At 36.2% G+C, this 14,272-nt stretch overlaps 1 protein-coding gene across 4 annotated transcripts in view; it reads left to right on the top strand.

Annotated features, from left to right (window-relative positions):
* Positions 1 to 14,272, top strand: part of LOC139949549 (protein kinase C delta type-like) — a 107,418-nt gene that overhangs the window by 68,781 nt on the left and 24,365 nt on the right. For all 4 annotated transcript variants that reach the window (XM_071947932.1, XM_071947950.1, XM_071947940.1 and 1 more), the window contains exons 6-10: positions 1,103 to 1,137; positions 1,529 to 1,614; positions 4,786 to 4,915; positions 6,206 to 6,303; positions 12,317 to 12,396. In XM_071947932.1, the coding sequence (XP_071804033.1) occupies positions 1,103 to 1,137; positions 1,529 to 1,614; positions 4,786 to 4,915; positions 6,206 to 6,303; positions 12,317 to 12,396 (429 nt within the window). The remainder of the gene's footprint in view (positions 1 to 1,102; positions 1,138 to 1,528; positions 1,615 to 4,785; positions 4,916 to 6,205; positions 6,304 to 12,316; positions 12,397 to 14,272) is intronic.

The raw sequence follows: 14,272 nt of genomic DNA, 5'->3' as shown, positions 1-14,272 counted from the left end.
AATTTTAATGATCCAGTGCTCAATTTTTATAAGGCCTTTCTAACTAAGAATTGACGCAACGCAAACAAAAATGTGTGGCACAATGGAGACACAACAGGGCCCAATTTCATAGAGCTGCTTAAGCTGAAAATATTGCTTGAAATTTTTCTGCTAAACATGAATGATCAGGGTACCAGCCAAGAATTGTACACGTGACATAGTAGTTTGGCTGGTAACCTTATTCTGATAAGCAAAGTTTTGTTGTGCTTAGCAACTTATCTGCCTAAGCAGCTCTATGAAATTGGGCACTGTTATGCATCTTTTGCCGCGTTTATTATAAATGAAGCTCCAAATTTAAATTTATCGAACAGATGTACAAATAAATTTTGGGTCTGTAGGGAACAAAAAAAATGACATTTCCATTTAATTTATAGAATAGTTGCATCGAGAAACAGACAATTGACACTATTGGTAATAGTCAAAGACCAGTCTTCTCACTTGCTGTATCTCAACATATGCATGAAATAACAAACCTGTGAAAATTTGAGCTTGATTGGTCGTCGAAGTTGCGAGATAACTTTGAAAGAAAGAAGAAAAAAAAACACCCTTGTCACACGAATTTGTGTGCTTTCAGATGCTTGATTTTGAGATCTCATATTCTAAAGTTGAGGTCTCAAAATCAAATTCGTGGAAAATTACTTCTTTCTCGAAAACTACGTCACTTCAGAGGGAGCCGTTTCTTACAATGTTTTATACTATCAACCTCTCCCCATTACTTGTTACCAAGTGAGGATTTATGCTGATAATTATTTTGAGTAATTACCAATAGTGTCCACTGCCTTTAAGTACTGTATTCTCAGTGCTTGCTGAGGCCTTTGGGTGAATGAAATCCACATGCTTTATATTAGATTTGAACCCATGATATTTGCAAAATCCCAGGCTACTTGGTCGGGATTCGAACCCACAATATCCACAAAATCATCAAAATCCACATGCTACTAGGTTGGGATTGAGCTATGTCAGTGCACTAACAAATGCCCTAGATGTTTGACCTGATTACATGTAAATCTATTCCTGATTAAAATGCACTGTGAATTTTCTTCCCTCTTATTTGAATTTCCAGGGGTGTTATGGGAAAGCAAGGTTACAAATGCAAAGGTAAGCAAACAAATATTAGATAAGTTTTAGATAATAAACTAAAAAACATTAACAACAGCTGCTGCTGAATATTATAACAATTTTAAATGTTACTTTTGGAGATAAAAGGGTTTTGGTATTTTTTACACAATGAACACAGATTTACATTTAACTTAAACAGTTTGAAGATAAAGATAACAGAAAGCTTCCCTTATAATATTACCTGCTGAGGTGCTGTAGTTTTTGCAAAATGAGTAAAACAATCTCACAAAAAAATTGTTTAGTCTCGGTTTTAGCTGTACTTTTAAAAACAGACCATAACTGGTTAATACATTTTTACATGCTCAATATTTCTACAATGAAATAATTACAATTGCATAAAAACAAACAAATAAATGATCTTTTCATTCAGAGTGTCAGTTGGCAGTGCATAAACGATGCTACAACCAAGTACTAGGAAAGTGTCCTGGTGCTGGCACAGAAACAATGGACACAAAGGTGAGACTTTTTTCTTCCCCTCAGAAGTATAAAATGTGATGAGAAATACATTCTTAGATCTTGAGTAGACAATTATTACTTTATTTCATTACACATAATATAACCTCGCAATCAGCACCAATCACATGTTGAATAGGGGACAATGACAACAAGTTTGGTTTTGGATGTGGGAGGTTTTAAAACCCCAATGGGGGAAAACCCGTGGAATCTTTTAGTACCAGCGAAAAGCGATCAGTCTTTAATTTACAAACAAAGTCAGCACAAAGAGGTAGGTGAGGGGTTCTAAAGATGAATGAGTTAGGCAATAGCACTTCTCTTTTCGATGACATTTTGTGCCGGTAACGGACTATTTATTAACCGACATCATAAAATGATCATGTCATTCCTGCATTGGCACAAATCACTAGTAATGCTCCCCAGGAATCAAAAATATGATTTAATGGTGAAACTCCGTACTGTTATTATATCCCCCCCCCTCTTTACTCTCACCCCCTCCCCCCCTTCTGAAGGCCCTTAGAATGTAATTTCACGTCCCTCGGAAAACCTGCCCTGAACGAAAGGAATACAAATAAAGAGCAAAATAATACTACCCTGATTTTTTTCAATTTTTTTTTTTAGCCTCAAAGCCATGACAATTTTATAATCAGGACGTTTGACATTTAGACGACGCCATCAAGCACTTCTGGAATTGAAAATGGAGAGGGGGAAAAAAAAGGGGGAAAAAACCGCTGTCAAATTCTCTCATGATGAGGGGACACCCCTTGTTCTCTTTTATTTTAAAAGATTTTTTTTATACAAATTTTAATATAGATTTCATTTTTAGATGGATGTACGGGAAATGAAATGAGGGTGAAAAAATATAGAAGGCTAGATGTCATTGTGATGCCAGCCCTGGATTAGAAACTGTGTTTCCCCTAAGGTGTATCAGAGAATGGTGACATGTCTAGAGTGAACCAAGATTTGACAACATACATGAATCATTAGGAAGAAACTATAAATAAAGAGGAAACTTGCAGGTACGATCTGACGATGACTGGAGCAAGCTAGTCGAAACGTTGAGATTTTAAAGGCAGTGGACACTATTGGTAGTTACTCAAACAAATTATTAGCATAAAACCTTTCTTGTGACGAGTAATGGGTAGAGGTTGATGGTATTAAACATTGTGAGAAACGGCTCCCTCTGAAGTGCCGTAGTTTTCGAGAAAGAAGTAATTTTCCATGAATTTTATTTTGAGACCTCAGATTTAGAACTTGAGGTCTCGAAATCAACCATCTAAACGCACACAACTTCGTGTGACAAGGGTGTTTTTTCTTTCATTATTATCTCGCAAGTTTGATGACTGATTGAGCTAAAATTTTCACAGGTTTGTTATTTTATGCATATGTTGAGATACACCAACTTTGAAGGCTAGTCTTTGACAATTACCAATAATGTCCACTTCCTTTAAGAACTCACTCCACGGTAGTGCAGTTAATGACGATCCTATCAGCTAAAGTAGTAGTTCGAGCCAATTTTCTATACCTTCCGCCCAGGTTAAAAAGCAGGACAACCGAACAATCCAATAAATCTACTCTGCGGTAGTAGAATATAAGAAGACAGTTCTCTAAAGAACAAACTCTACCTGGCAAGTAGATACACACATGGTCTTACCACAAACCAAATATATTTATACAGGTACAACCATGTCTGAATCTCTTTTGTGGGAGTTTGTGGTCTTGATGTTTCAAACAGTATACTCTGCTTGTCTTCAGGGGAATTTACATACATGTATATGGTTGTACCTGCAAGTTTACTATTTATTTGTAGTTTCTTCCTATTTAATCCACACACTGCAAAGCTTCAAACAATACATACATTGGAACCAATGACTTAAAGATTAACATGCCGGTGCTCTACCAACTTATCTACCTAAGGATCACACCTGGGAAGTGACTGCCAGGTTGTTGGTTCAAATACCACTCTAGTCATTTTGTATTTGTTCAACCCCAAATCATTTGAAAGTAACTAGTCAGTTTCCCTTGTGGTTTATGATTTGATATCTTTTATAAACTAAATACTATATTTTAAAAAGTAGGCACTAAACAGACTGCTTGACAGTACTTGAAAGCGGTTTATTTAAAAGCATTGTAAAATAATGTAGGGGCCATTAGGCAGTCCTGCTGATGTTTTCTTAACAAAAAGGTTTCCGTAAGTAAAAAAAAAAAAAACATCTCAAGAGATTGATGTCGATCTCTAACTCATTAGGTTTTGCTTTTTTTTTCTTCCCCTGCAAATAAAAGCGTCCGTTTTTGATGAATGTTTTTCTTTGAAGTTGCAAGGCTGTCTTTTGGAGGTTTATATTTTAGCTAAGTGTTCCGGCCATTGTTTATTGTACAATATCTTCCTTCACAAGACATTTGACATTTCATTTGTACCGTTTACTCCCATCCTGTGAGTGCCACTTTTGAATTCAATATGCCTTCATTTGGGAATGGAACTTCATTTCAGGAAGTCAGTTTCTTTCACAAGAATCCAGTTACGGAAGTTAACACAGATCTTTGTGCGTCTTCCCATTGATTTGTGCATGAAATGAGATTGTGATTTTATTAATGGAATTTCTCAAGGCTAAATTCTTAAATAGGTTTAGGGAATGATTTTGTCTTCACTTTCCCTGTTCTTCGGAAGTATTTTGTTGTTTTTGTAGTGTACATACAAACTTACATGGTAAGAAGCTCTGCAGCTTGTGATAATTTATAACATTTTGAGAAACAATTCCCTTCAAAGGAATGTTGTTTAAGAGAGATTTAAAAACATGTCAATCTGAAAGAAAGAAAAAAAAGGTTTCTGCATAAATCGTTTCTCATATTGTGTATTACAATTACGGAGTATTTTTCCTGCATGGACATAGTTGCTCCAGATTTTCAAAAACGCTACCACCTGAAATAAAGTTTTCACAAGTCAGTTTTATTGCATATAATCTACATTTATATAGGATTAAAACAATCGAATACTTCCGAAAACCAGAATTATATTTTGCCAAACGAGGTGTTTGTAAAATACTCTTATTGTTTTTTAAATTGTCTTTATGTTTTCTTTCGTTAGGATTATTAATAGATATGTAAAAACCAAAAATTAATAGGATTATTAATGTTTGTATGAGTAATTCTTCTTCTTCTGGTGATGTCTTGTAGATTTTGAAGAAGCGATTTAAGATTGATATGCCGCATCGCTTTAAGGTGTTCTCATATCGTAGTCCTACATTCTGTGATCACTGTGGAACAATGCTCTATGGCCTCATTCGACAGGGCGTCAAATGCGAAGGTACTTTTTTACTTTCTCTCTATCTTACACTCGTTTCAGAAAGGCGCTCCAGAGTCGCGCCGAACCAAAGTCTGAATTAAGTACATGAAAAGTTTGATGTCTGAAACAGTTAGGAGCAACTGGACGTGCTAGAAGTCGAAAGATCGACTGTTGCAGTCGTTCGGAACGACTCTGGAGCGTCTTGGTTTCAGACGTCGAACTTGTCGTGAGCCGAGCCAATGTAAATGTTATGTCAAGTTCGCCTGTCTGAAACCAAAATTTATTTGGATCAACCTAGAGTTGCTCCTAATCTATTTGGTTCGGCGTGACTCTGGAGTGCCTGTCTGAAAAGGGTGTTAAGCCCGGCTCATACTTTCTGCAAATGCTTCTTTTAAAGCAAATATTCTTGCGCCACAATTGAAAAAACAGCGAGTACTTATCAATGTGTCAAAAAGAATCGCTTTACATTTGCAGGAAGAATGAACCAGGCTTTACATGGTCATTGATCACCGCGCAATAATCTAATTATAACCAAATAAAATATTAATGATTGCTGGTTACGAAGTACCCAATAAACTACTATTAATGTTGAGGAGATAACATTTGAGAAAAGTAAACATAATTATGTTGTCCTTGATTTCACTCAATTGTAGAAAAAACAATTGAAAATGAAGATAAATTAGTTCTTCTCACAAACATTACTTCCCCTTAAAACAAGAATGAAATAAGAAAGATCAATTCACCGCATTTTTGACTGCGTGAGCGTGTATATCAACCAACTACTTGTGATGCGAAAACAAGCATTATTTATTTGGACGGTGATTTAAGCAAACACCATATCAAATAAGATATAATTATGATGCAAGGAATATTGCGGTAAAACTATGGTCTCATGCTGTAAAACTACGGTCAATAGGAGACTTTTGAACCCTAGGTGGCAGCAGACTTACCAGGTAAATGTCCATTGTTTACATAGCTCTGAGCATGCGGACATTACCGAGAACAATGGATTTTACCTTGTAAAGCCCGGTTCATACTTCCTGCGAATGCGAATGCGATACGAATGTTGATGTCACAAATTCACAACGAATAATTCGCAGCAGTTCAACTCTGCTCAACTCACTTGCGAATATCGGTGCGAAAGGAGGGTTGTGACGTCAAATTCACATCAAATTCGCTTCGCATTCGCATTCGCAGGAGGTATGAACCGGGCTTAAGTCTGCTGCAACCAATGGTCCCGAAAGTACCCTATTAGATTAATTTCCTTATTTTCACCGTCTGAATTCAATTATGTTTTGTTAACTATTTCAGCATGCAATGTGAATGTTCACCACAAGTGTAAGAAGCACGTACCTAACCTGTGTGGTATCAACCAGCAGCTCCTATCCATCGCTTTACAGGAAGTAGAGGTAAGCAACATACATTTATACAGAGGCCGTTTTCGAAACCACGGCTTCGGCTTTGGACTCGGATTCAGGCCCCGTCGTTTCGTCTGAAGCCCTGGGCGCGTACGTGAAGCACGCGCAGTATTGTCAAAACAACCGCGGGGCCAAACTAGCCTGAGCCAAAGCCGAAGCCCTAATTTCAAAAAATGGGCTATACTCTCACTGTTTTGGTCATGTTCCTGATGTGTAATAGCCAAACCTGATCAATAATAATAATACTGATTCTCATTCTACCACAAAGGGGCCAGACTATTGTATCCTTCCAACCTCAGTTTAGTTACATTAACCTTGCATTTATGTATTTATTCATTTATTTATTTATTTATTTATTTATTTCGGTTTAAAACACAACACATTGTTGGTAGCATTACATAGCAAAGCTAAAATGACATGTTTATATAGCAATAGTAAAAAGACATGTCTACCAAATTTAAAAATTCTACAAAAGGCAGGCAAAATCTGGACCAGCTAAATGTTAAGGATAAAGAGGTTTCAATACATCAATATACATAAAAATGGTTGAAGAACAGACAGTCATTACAAAATTTAAAAAATATTCAGGCCGTGTTTGAATAAGTGGCTGCGGCTACGACTGTATTGCCGCGTCGTTATGCATTGAAGTATGGCAATGCCATTAGCAACAGTTGTAGCCATAGCTGTAGCCAATTCGGATACAGTCTATGACGCATAAGAAGGTGGTACCAATGTAGGTCAATCACATGTAGACATCACAGCGCTGGTGTTAATCGGGAGAAAAAGTAACCTTATTAAGTAAACCTTCATTATAAGAAATACAGGGAGAGCTTTAAACTTATGTCCTTGAATTATTGAGGAGAGCTCTTTGCGTTCCTCCGAACGAAACTTCACACATTATGGTCTCAAAAGAGAAATTAAAACACAATTTTTTATTATCAAGTCTGACTGTCCATGATGTTCAATTTCAAGCACGTAGGTTCTTCACTCTGACGGCTCAAATGCAGTAACCTGATTGCAGGAATCGATTTGCGGAATGATCAAAGGAAGGGAATGCCACATAGGGACTTCATTTCCTGCTTTGAATAACAATTCTGGTTTCCTAAATTTGTTGAGCTCCACTTCAATTTTAAAGTAGTGGTTTTTTTCTCACACTCGCCGAACAAGGTTACGCATTCACACTCATAATTGAAATTCTGTTCCCCCTACCCCCCTCCCCCCCCCCCATCAGCCACTAAACAACAACATTTATTTCATTCTTACTCAGGGTAATGATACAGATATGTCGATGATCACCGGTAATTAATTGGCCACAAACTGTATTATTTAAACTTAGTAACATAACAGATGAAAATGGAACCAGCATGGTAGGAAAAAAAAAAGTGAAGCAGATGCCTTTTTAATAACTAAAGCTACTCAATTGGCATGGGGAACCAGGGCTGCCTCGGGGAATAGTGGGTTAGGAAAACTACTCAAACACACCCCAAAAAAACATCACGAAAGGCAAGAGTTAACATTTAGAAAAACAATACAAAAATCTAATAAACACTATGCAAGCTTATACTGTATCGTTCATTTGTAGGTGTTGAATCATAGAAGAGTTAATAACAAAATATCAGACAAACTACTGCCTGACGATGACTAGAGCAAGCTAGTCGAAACGTTGACACCAATTCAGAACTGACTCCGCGGTAGTACAGTTTATTACAATCCTATAAGCTAAAGTAGTAGTCCAGTCTATTTTCTATACCATCCGCCCAGGTAATAGTTAATAAGCAGGACAGTTCTTTTCAGAACTGAGAAGTCTCCCAAACACCCGAACAATCTACTCTGCAGTAGTAGAATAAGACAGTTCTTGAAAGAATGAAATCTACCTGGCCAGTAGGTACACACATGGTGTTACCGCAAACCAAAAATATATTGATACCTCACCCTGCAATGCCTCAAATCCTATAAACTACTGCCTTGCCCCTAAGGGACATAAACTCACCTGTTATCATTCTCTTTGGTTTTATTAATTGCTTTTTAGTTATTTATGGGGGTGAGAGTTGTGGGGGGGGGGAGGGGGGGGGGCGGTGGAGGGGTTTTTTAATCAATGCATTCTGTTCAACTCACATTTCAATCAAATTACTTTCAAATGAGTTGTTTTGAAAAGTATGTTTACTTTACGTCAAGCTTTGACCAGGAATGAACTTTAAAATTATAATGCTCATTTGATTACATGCTCTGCTCTGATCATCCATTTGTGAAATTGTTTGTGCAAGTAAATGTTTTTCTCTCTTTTGAGAGTATTTTTTTAATTAAAATAATAAAAGACATGGCTTTAAAGACATTGGACACTATTGGTAGTTGTCTAGGATCTGTCTTCTCACTTGGTCTATCTCAACATATGCATAAAATAACAAACCTGTGAAAATTTGAGCTTGATTGGTTGTCGGAGTTGCGAGATAACTACGAACGAAAAAAAAAACACCCTTGTCGAAGTTGTGTGGTTTCAGATGCTTGATTTTGAGACCTCAAATTCTAAACTTGAGGTCTCAAAATCAAATTTAGGGAAAATTACTTCTTTCTCAAAAACTACGTCACTTCAGAGGGAGCTGTTTCTCAGAGTGTTTGATACTGTCAACCTCTCTCCATTACTTGTTACCAATTGAGTGTTTTTGCTGATAATTATTTTGAGTAATTACCAATAGTGTCCACTGACTTTAAGGGCTTTTATGAAATAAGAAATGCATACAATGGGTTATGCTGGGTTTTTTTATGGTTAGATGAGTGCAATGACAAATATTTTAATATTAATTGAGAAAAGGGGAACATATTGGACCATTTTTCAAAACTGGAAGTGATTTAATGTACACAGATAACACACATATATCCCTTCAGGGCTCGATTTTTGGAGAATTTTCTTTTTTTAAAGAATTATTTCTTTGAATTTTTTATGACATACTTTGATGTTTCAAGACGAAAAACATACACAATTCGTGCATATGCCACCACCCACATTTTCGTGCCAAAAATTAAATGTAGCATCTTTCAACTTTCAGTTGTAAAAATCTCCACTATGTATTCAGAAATACATTAGCAAGCTACTGATAATCAAATTACATTCAGAACAAATAATGGAGACACATTTTAAGATATTCCAAAGAGTTGGGTACTGCTCCTGCATTATCTCAAACATTTACAATACTTGGGTACAAATGTAGTTTTATTTGTAAGTATATATAGAATGGTTTATTAAAAAATGTCATAAGCAGCCACATGCTGAATTGCAACAATTTACAATAAAAAGGGTTAACAATACAAAATTTGATAAAAAAGTTATACAAATTACATTAAAATTTGACATTAGAAATTTCCTGATAAAAGAAAAAAAAAGGACATAACCAGTTTGATAATAAAAAAATATTACTTGAAGACCATATTGAAAGGGTAAGAACTGCAATAACTGCCATAATTAAAGTGTGAGAATTACTGAGAATTAAAAAGATTTATTAAATAAGGGACAGCACTATCTCTGAGTCTACTAGTCTTACATTTAGGCTGATATATCAAATTAGTTTTGCGAAGAACCCTGTGATTTTTGGGGGGTGGGAGGAGGTGCGACATAGTCTGTTTAGCAATTAACTCTGAGGCAAATTTTGAACACAGTGACCTGCGTCGATTGCTTAGACTTGGTAAATTAAGAGACTCTAATGCACTAAGGTAGTCATTGTAAACATAGTAATATAATATACTTGCAAATAAAGGTAGAATGAAGGATTTGTAATCAGATGAGAAAAACGAAATGGCAAGTTTTAATCTGAAAGCTCACTGATTATAAAGTTCAGTCCGATCCTCCAGAGTCATAATTCCATCTGAAACACTCAAGCATTTAAAGGCAGTGGACACTATTGGTAATTACTCAAAATAGTTGTTAGCATAAAAACTTACGTGGTAACAAGCAATGGAGAGCTGTTGATAGTATAAAACTTTGTGAGAAACGGCTGCCTCTGAAGTAACGTAGTTTTCTAGAAAGAAATAAATTTCCACGAATTTGATTTTGAGACCTCATAATTAGATTTTGAGGTCCCGAAATCAGGCATCTGAGAGCACACAACTTTGTGTGACAAGGGTGTATTTTTTCCAATATTATCTCGCAACTTCAACGACAATTGAGTTCAAATTTTCACAGGTTTGTTATTTTGTGCATATGTTGAGATCACCAAGTGAGAAGACTGGTCTCTGTGTCTTTAAATACGAAACAAAAAAACTCATCAAAGCAACATTATTATTTGTCCATCGTGCTTAATCAACATGATAACCCAATTTTCACTGGACGGTTTTGGGGAATGAATTTATACTCATGCAAAAATCATTGATGTAAAAGACAATAGTGAAAGACTTTGCACAATTTTCACCATGTGAACACATTGTCGTTAATTTTGGTTGTAACAGCCGAAATTACCGGGGGCGGTTTTTTTTAATTTTGTGTTTTATATATATATTTTTTTGTAAGGTTTTACGGATACCGTTTTCCGAATATGAATTATACTCATGCAAAAATCATTGATGTAAAAGACAATAGTGAGAGCTGTGCACAATTTTCACCATGTGAACACATTTTCCTTAATAACGGTTAGATTTTCATTTCAGATACATTTTTCGCGAATATGACTACATTTCGGGGGGGGGGGGGGGGGTGGGGGGGGGGGAATATTTCACAGGAAAAATGGTTCTAGGATCCCTTTGAAGTTGAGGTTGAAGAATTTACCGGGGGCGATTGAATCAGTCGCTTGGTTTTCTATTGATATTTGGTTACATGTTTGGCTTTTGAGGGGGGAGGGGGGGGGGAACCATTTGCATCTTATCTTTGAAGGAATCCACCGGGACCTATTTCTCTCCTTTGCTTGATCAACTGCATAACAATCAATGCAAGCACGGCAGTCACGTCAACCGGCATTGAATTTAATTCATTTGGGGGGTTCTGTAAAGGAATCACAATTTTGTTGGTTTTTATCAAGTGAACATTCATTCCAAATTGTTATATTAAGGTGCAGGTTTTTTGATAAATCCAGCATTGTTGGTTATTTGAAGCACACATTTATTCCAATAGTCTTTTATTAAGTTTTTTTTCTTCCTTTCTTTGAAAATATTGTATTAGAATGCCTATTTCTCAAAAAAGATTCAAACAAAAGATTTTATAAACCTTGAACAAAAAAAACCGACAGAGAATAGGTCTAGAAATAAATTTATAATTAATCATGGTCTTTTTAAATCATGTTTCTCTGGTAATTTTTGAGATAGAGGAATAGACTGCAAGGCTTGAACGTATTCAAATGCTGTTTGGAACCTTGGGCCCCCATTTACATTTCTTTACAATTGCACACTATATTGAGCCCAACACATGAATATGTGCTATACACTTGTACAGTCTATTAAAGGCAGTGGACACTATTGGTAATTGTCAAAGACTAGCCTTCACACTTGGTGTATCTCAACATATGCATAAAATAACTAACCTGTAAAAATTTGAGCTCAATCAATCATCGAAGTTGCGAGGTAATAGTGAAAGAAAAAAACACCCTTGTCACACAAAGTTGTGTGCATTTAGATGGTTGATTTCAAGACCTCAAGTTCTAAATCTGAGGTCTCGAAATCAAATTCGTGGAAAAATACTTCTTTCTCGAAAACTATGGCACTTCAGAGGGAGCCGTTTCTCACAATGTTTTATACCATCAACCTCTCCCAATTACTTGTCACCAAGTAAGGTTTTATGTTAATGATTTTTTGAGTAATTACCAATAGTGTCCACTGCCTTTAATGGAATAACTGTACATGATTGGTTGTTGGATTTCTCAAATCTCTCCGAACCTTTTACTTATTTATTTATTAGCGCCCACTTTTTTTATCAAAGCAAGCTCCATGAGCACTTTTGTGGATATATCTCAGCGCTATAAAAGACGTCATTAATGTTATCATGTGTTTTTGTTTTTGTTTTTGTATGTTTGTTTGTTTGTCACAGGAGAAGAAACGCAAAACGGAGAGGACCCCTCCTGAGCTGAAGAGTGCTACCTCTGCTGAAGATTCAGACGATGATGATGAGTAAGTATTCAATGAACATTTCAGTTGTCTGATATCTGTGTGAAAAAAAGAACAGTACCCAGAGAACAGAGCAGGCCTGGGTATGCTTTGTTTTTAAAAGGGCAAGGGCACCAAGGCATTTTCTCCTTGGTAAAGGGCACCCTATGTGGAAATTGTAAATTTCTACTGTAGCATTTTAAGGGCACCGAGAAGTATCAGGTCTGACAGAGGACATGAGCCACAAGAAACCTAGTCTTGGCCCAAGACGTCAGTCATTGATAGTATGCTCAGGTGGACAGCACGACCTCTGACCTCCTACGGCATGATTCAACCAACTTTACTGATTTGTTGGTCAAATCATATTAGGGGTGTGATTTCTCCGGATTTTTTTTTTTACCCTGAAATGCCCCCCCTCAAAATGAAATAAATAAATAAATAAATAATTCATCAAAACATGAATATAAAACCATTTAGAATGCCCTAAATTACATAACAGGGTTTTTTAAAACAAAGAGAAATGTATACAAGCAGGCTTCACGCTCTCTCTAGACTTAATTCAAGTCCCTTTCTCGTGTGAGGTCCTTAACACATGTAACGCGCCAGCAGTCAAGACAAGTGCTCCCCCATCGTCAAAATGTAGTTATTGCAGCGCTGAACAGGTTGGGGCCAGGAAAACATATTTTCTGTGGCGATGGCACAGGATTGGGACTTGAGTCAAGTCTACGCTCTCTCAAGCTTTTTATGCTTTGGGGCCACTGTTCAGTTTTTCTTTTTTTAAAGCCTATCATGTCCCTGCATATCCATCCAATTGAGACCGAGTTATCGGTGATTGTATTTACTGTCTCCAACTTGAACTTGCTGAACATTACCTTTAAAATGTCCCTGGAATCTCCCTCGTCAGTAAATATGAATATCACTCCCCAATCCCCAATCCCCACCTCCCAAAATTTGCGAGAAAAAATTAAAAAAAGGAATTGAATTGAACACTTTTTTTTTATTCGATCTTCCCCTCAAAGGAGACGGCCACCAATAATCCTCTGCAGGGAATGGCCACCAATTTGACGTGCATATTGAAAACCTGCCTTTGCATTTATGAGGCAGTCCTGGTGGATTTCTATAGATGTGATCTTAGCGTCTGCCAAGTACACAAGACCTGGGGTCTTTTCATAAACACCTAGATATTCCCCCTAGGTTAAGACAACAGATGGCTTGCCCAGTGCTTTGGGAAGTACTCTGTGCGCATTGCCACGGACCCTTCCTTCTATGCGCATTGGACGTGTCTGAAATGTATCATTTTACCAGTGCAACCATATTGGTGGTTTTGGTTTCCTGAATCATTATTATCCCATGATTTGAATCAATATTATCAAATGATTTGAATCATTATTATCCCATGATTTGAATCAATATTATCCCATGATTTGAATCAATATTATCAAATGATTTGAATCAATATTATCCCATGATTTGAATCAATATTATCAAATGATTTGAATCATTATTATCCCATGATTTGAATCAATATTATCCCATGATTTGAATCAATATTATCAAATGATTTGAATCAATATTATCCCATGATTTGAATCAATATTATCAAATGATTTGAATCATTATCCCATGATTTGAATCAATATTATCCCATGATTTGAATCATTATTATCCCATGATTTGAATCAATATTATCCCATGATTTGAATCAATATTATCAAATGATTTGAATCAATATTATCCCATGATTTGAATCAATATTATCCCATGATTTTAATGATAATTATCCCATGAGTTGAATCATCATTGATATCTCATGATTTGAATAACTATTAATTATTATCCTATGATTTGAATCATCATTCCATTATTTGAATCATTATTATCCCAAGGTCTGAACCATTAT

Source organism: Asterias amurensis, chromosome 2 (genome assembly GCF_032118995.1).
Source record: "Asterias amurensis chromosome 2, ASM3211899v1".
Taxonomy (NCBI): domain Eukaryota; kingdom Metazoa; phylum Echinodermata; class Asteroidea; order Forcipulatida; family Asteriidae; genus Asterias; species Asterias amurensis.
The sequence above is the reverse complement of the archived record's forward strand: the minus strand, read 5'-3'. Positions and strand labels throughout refer to the sequence as shown.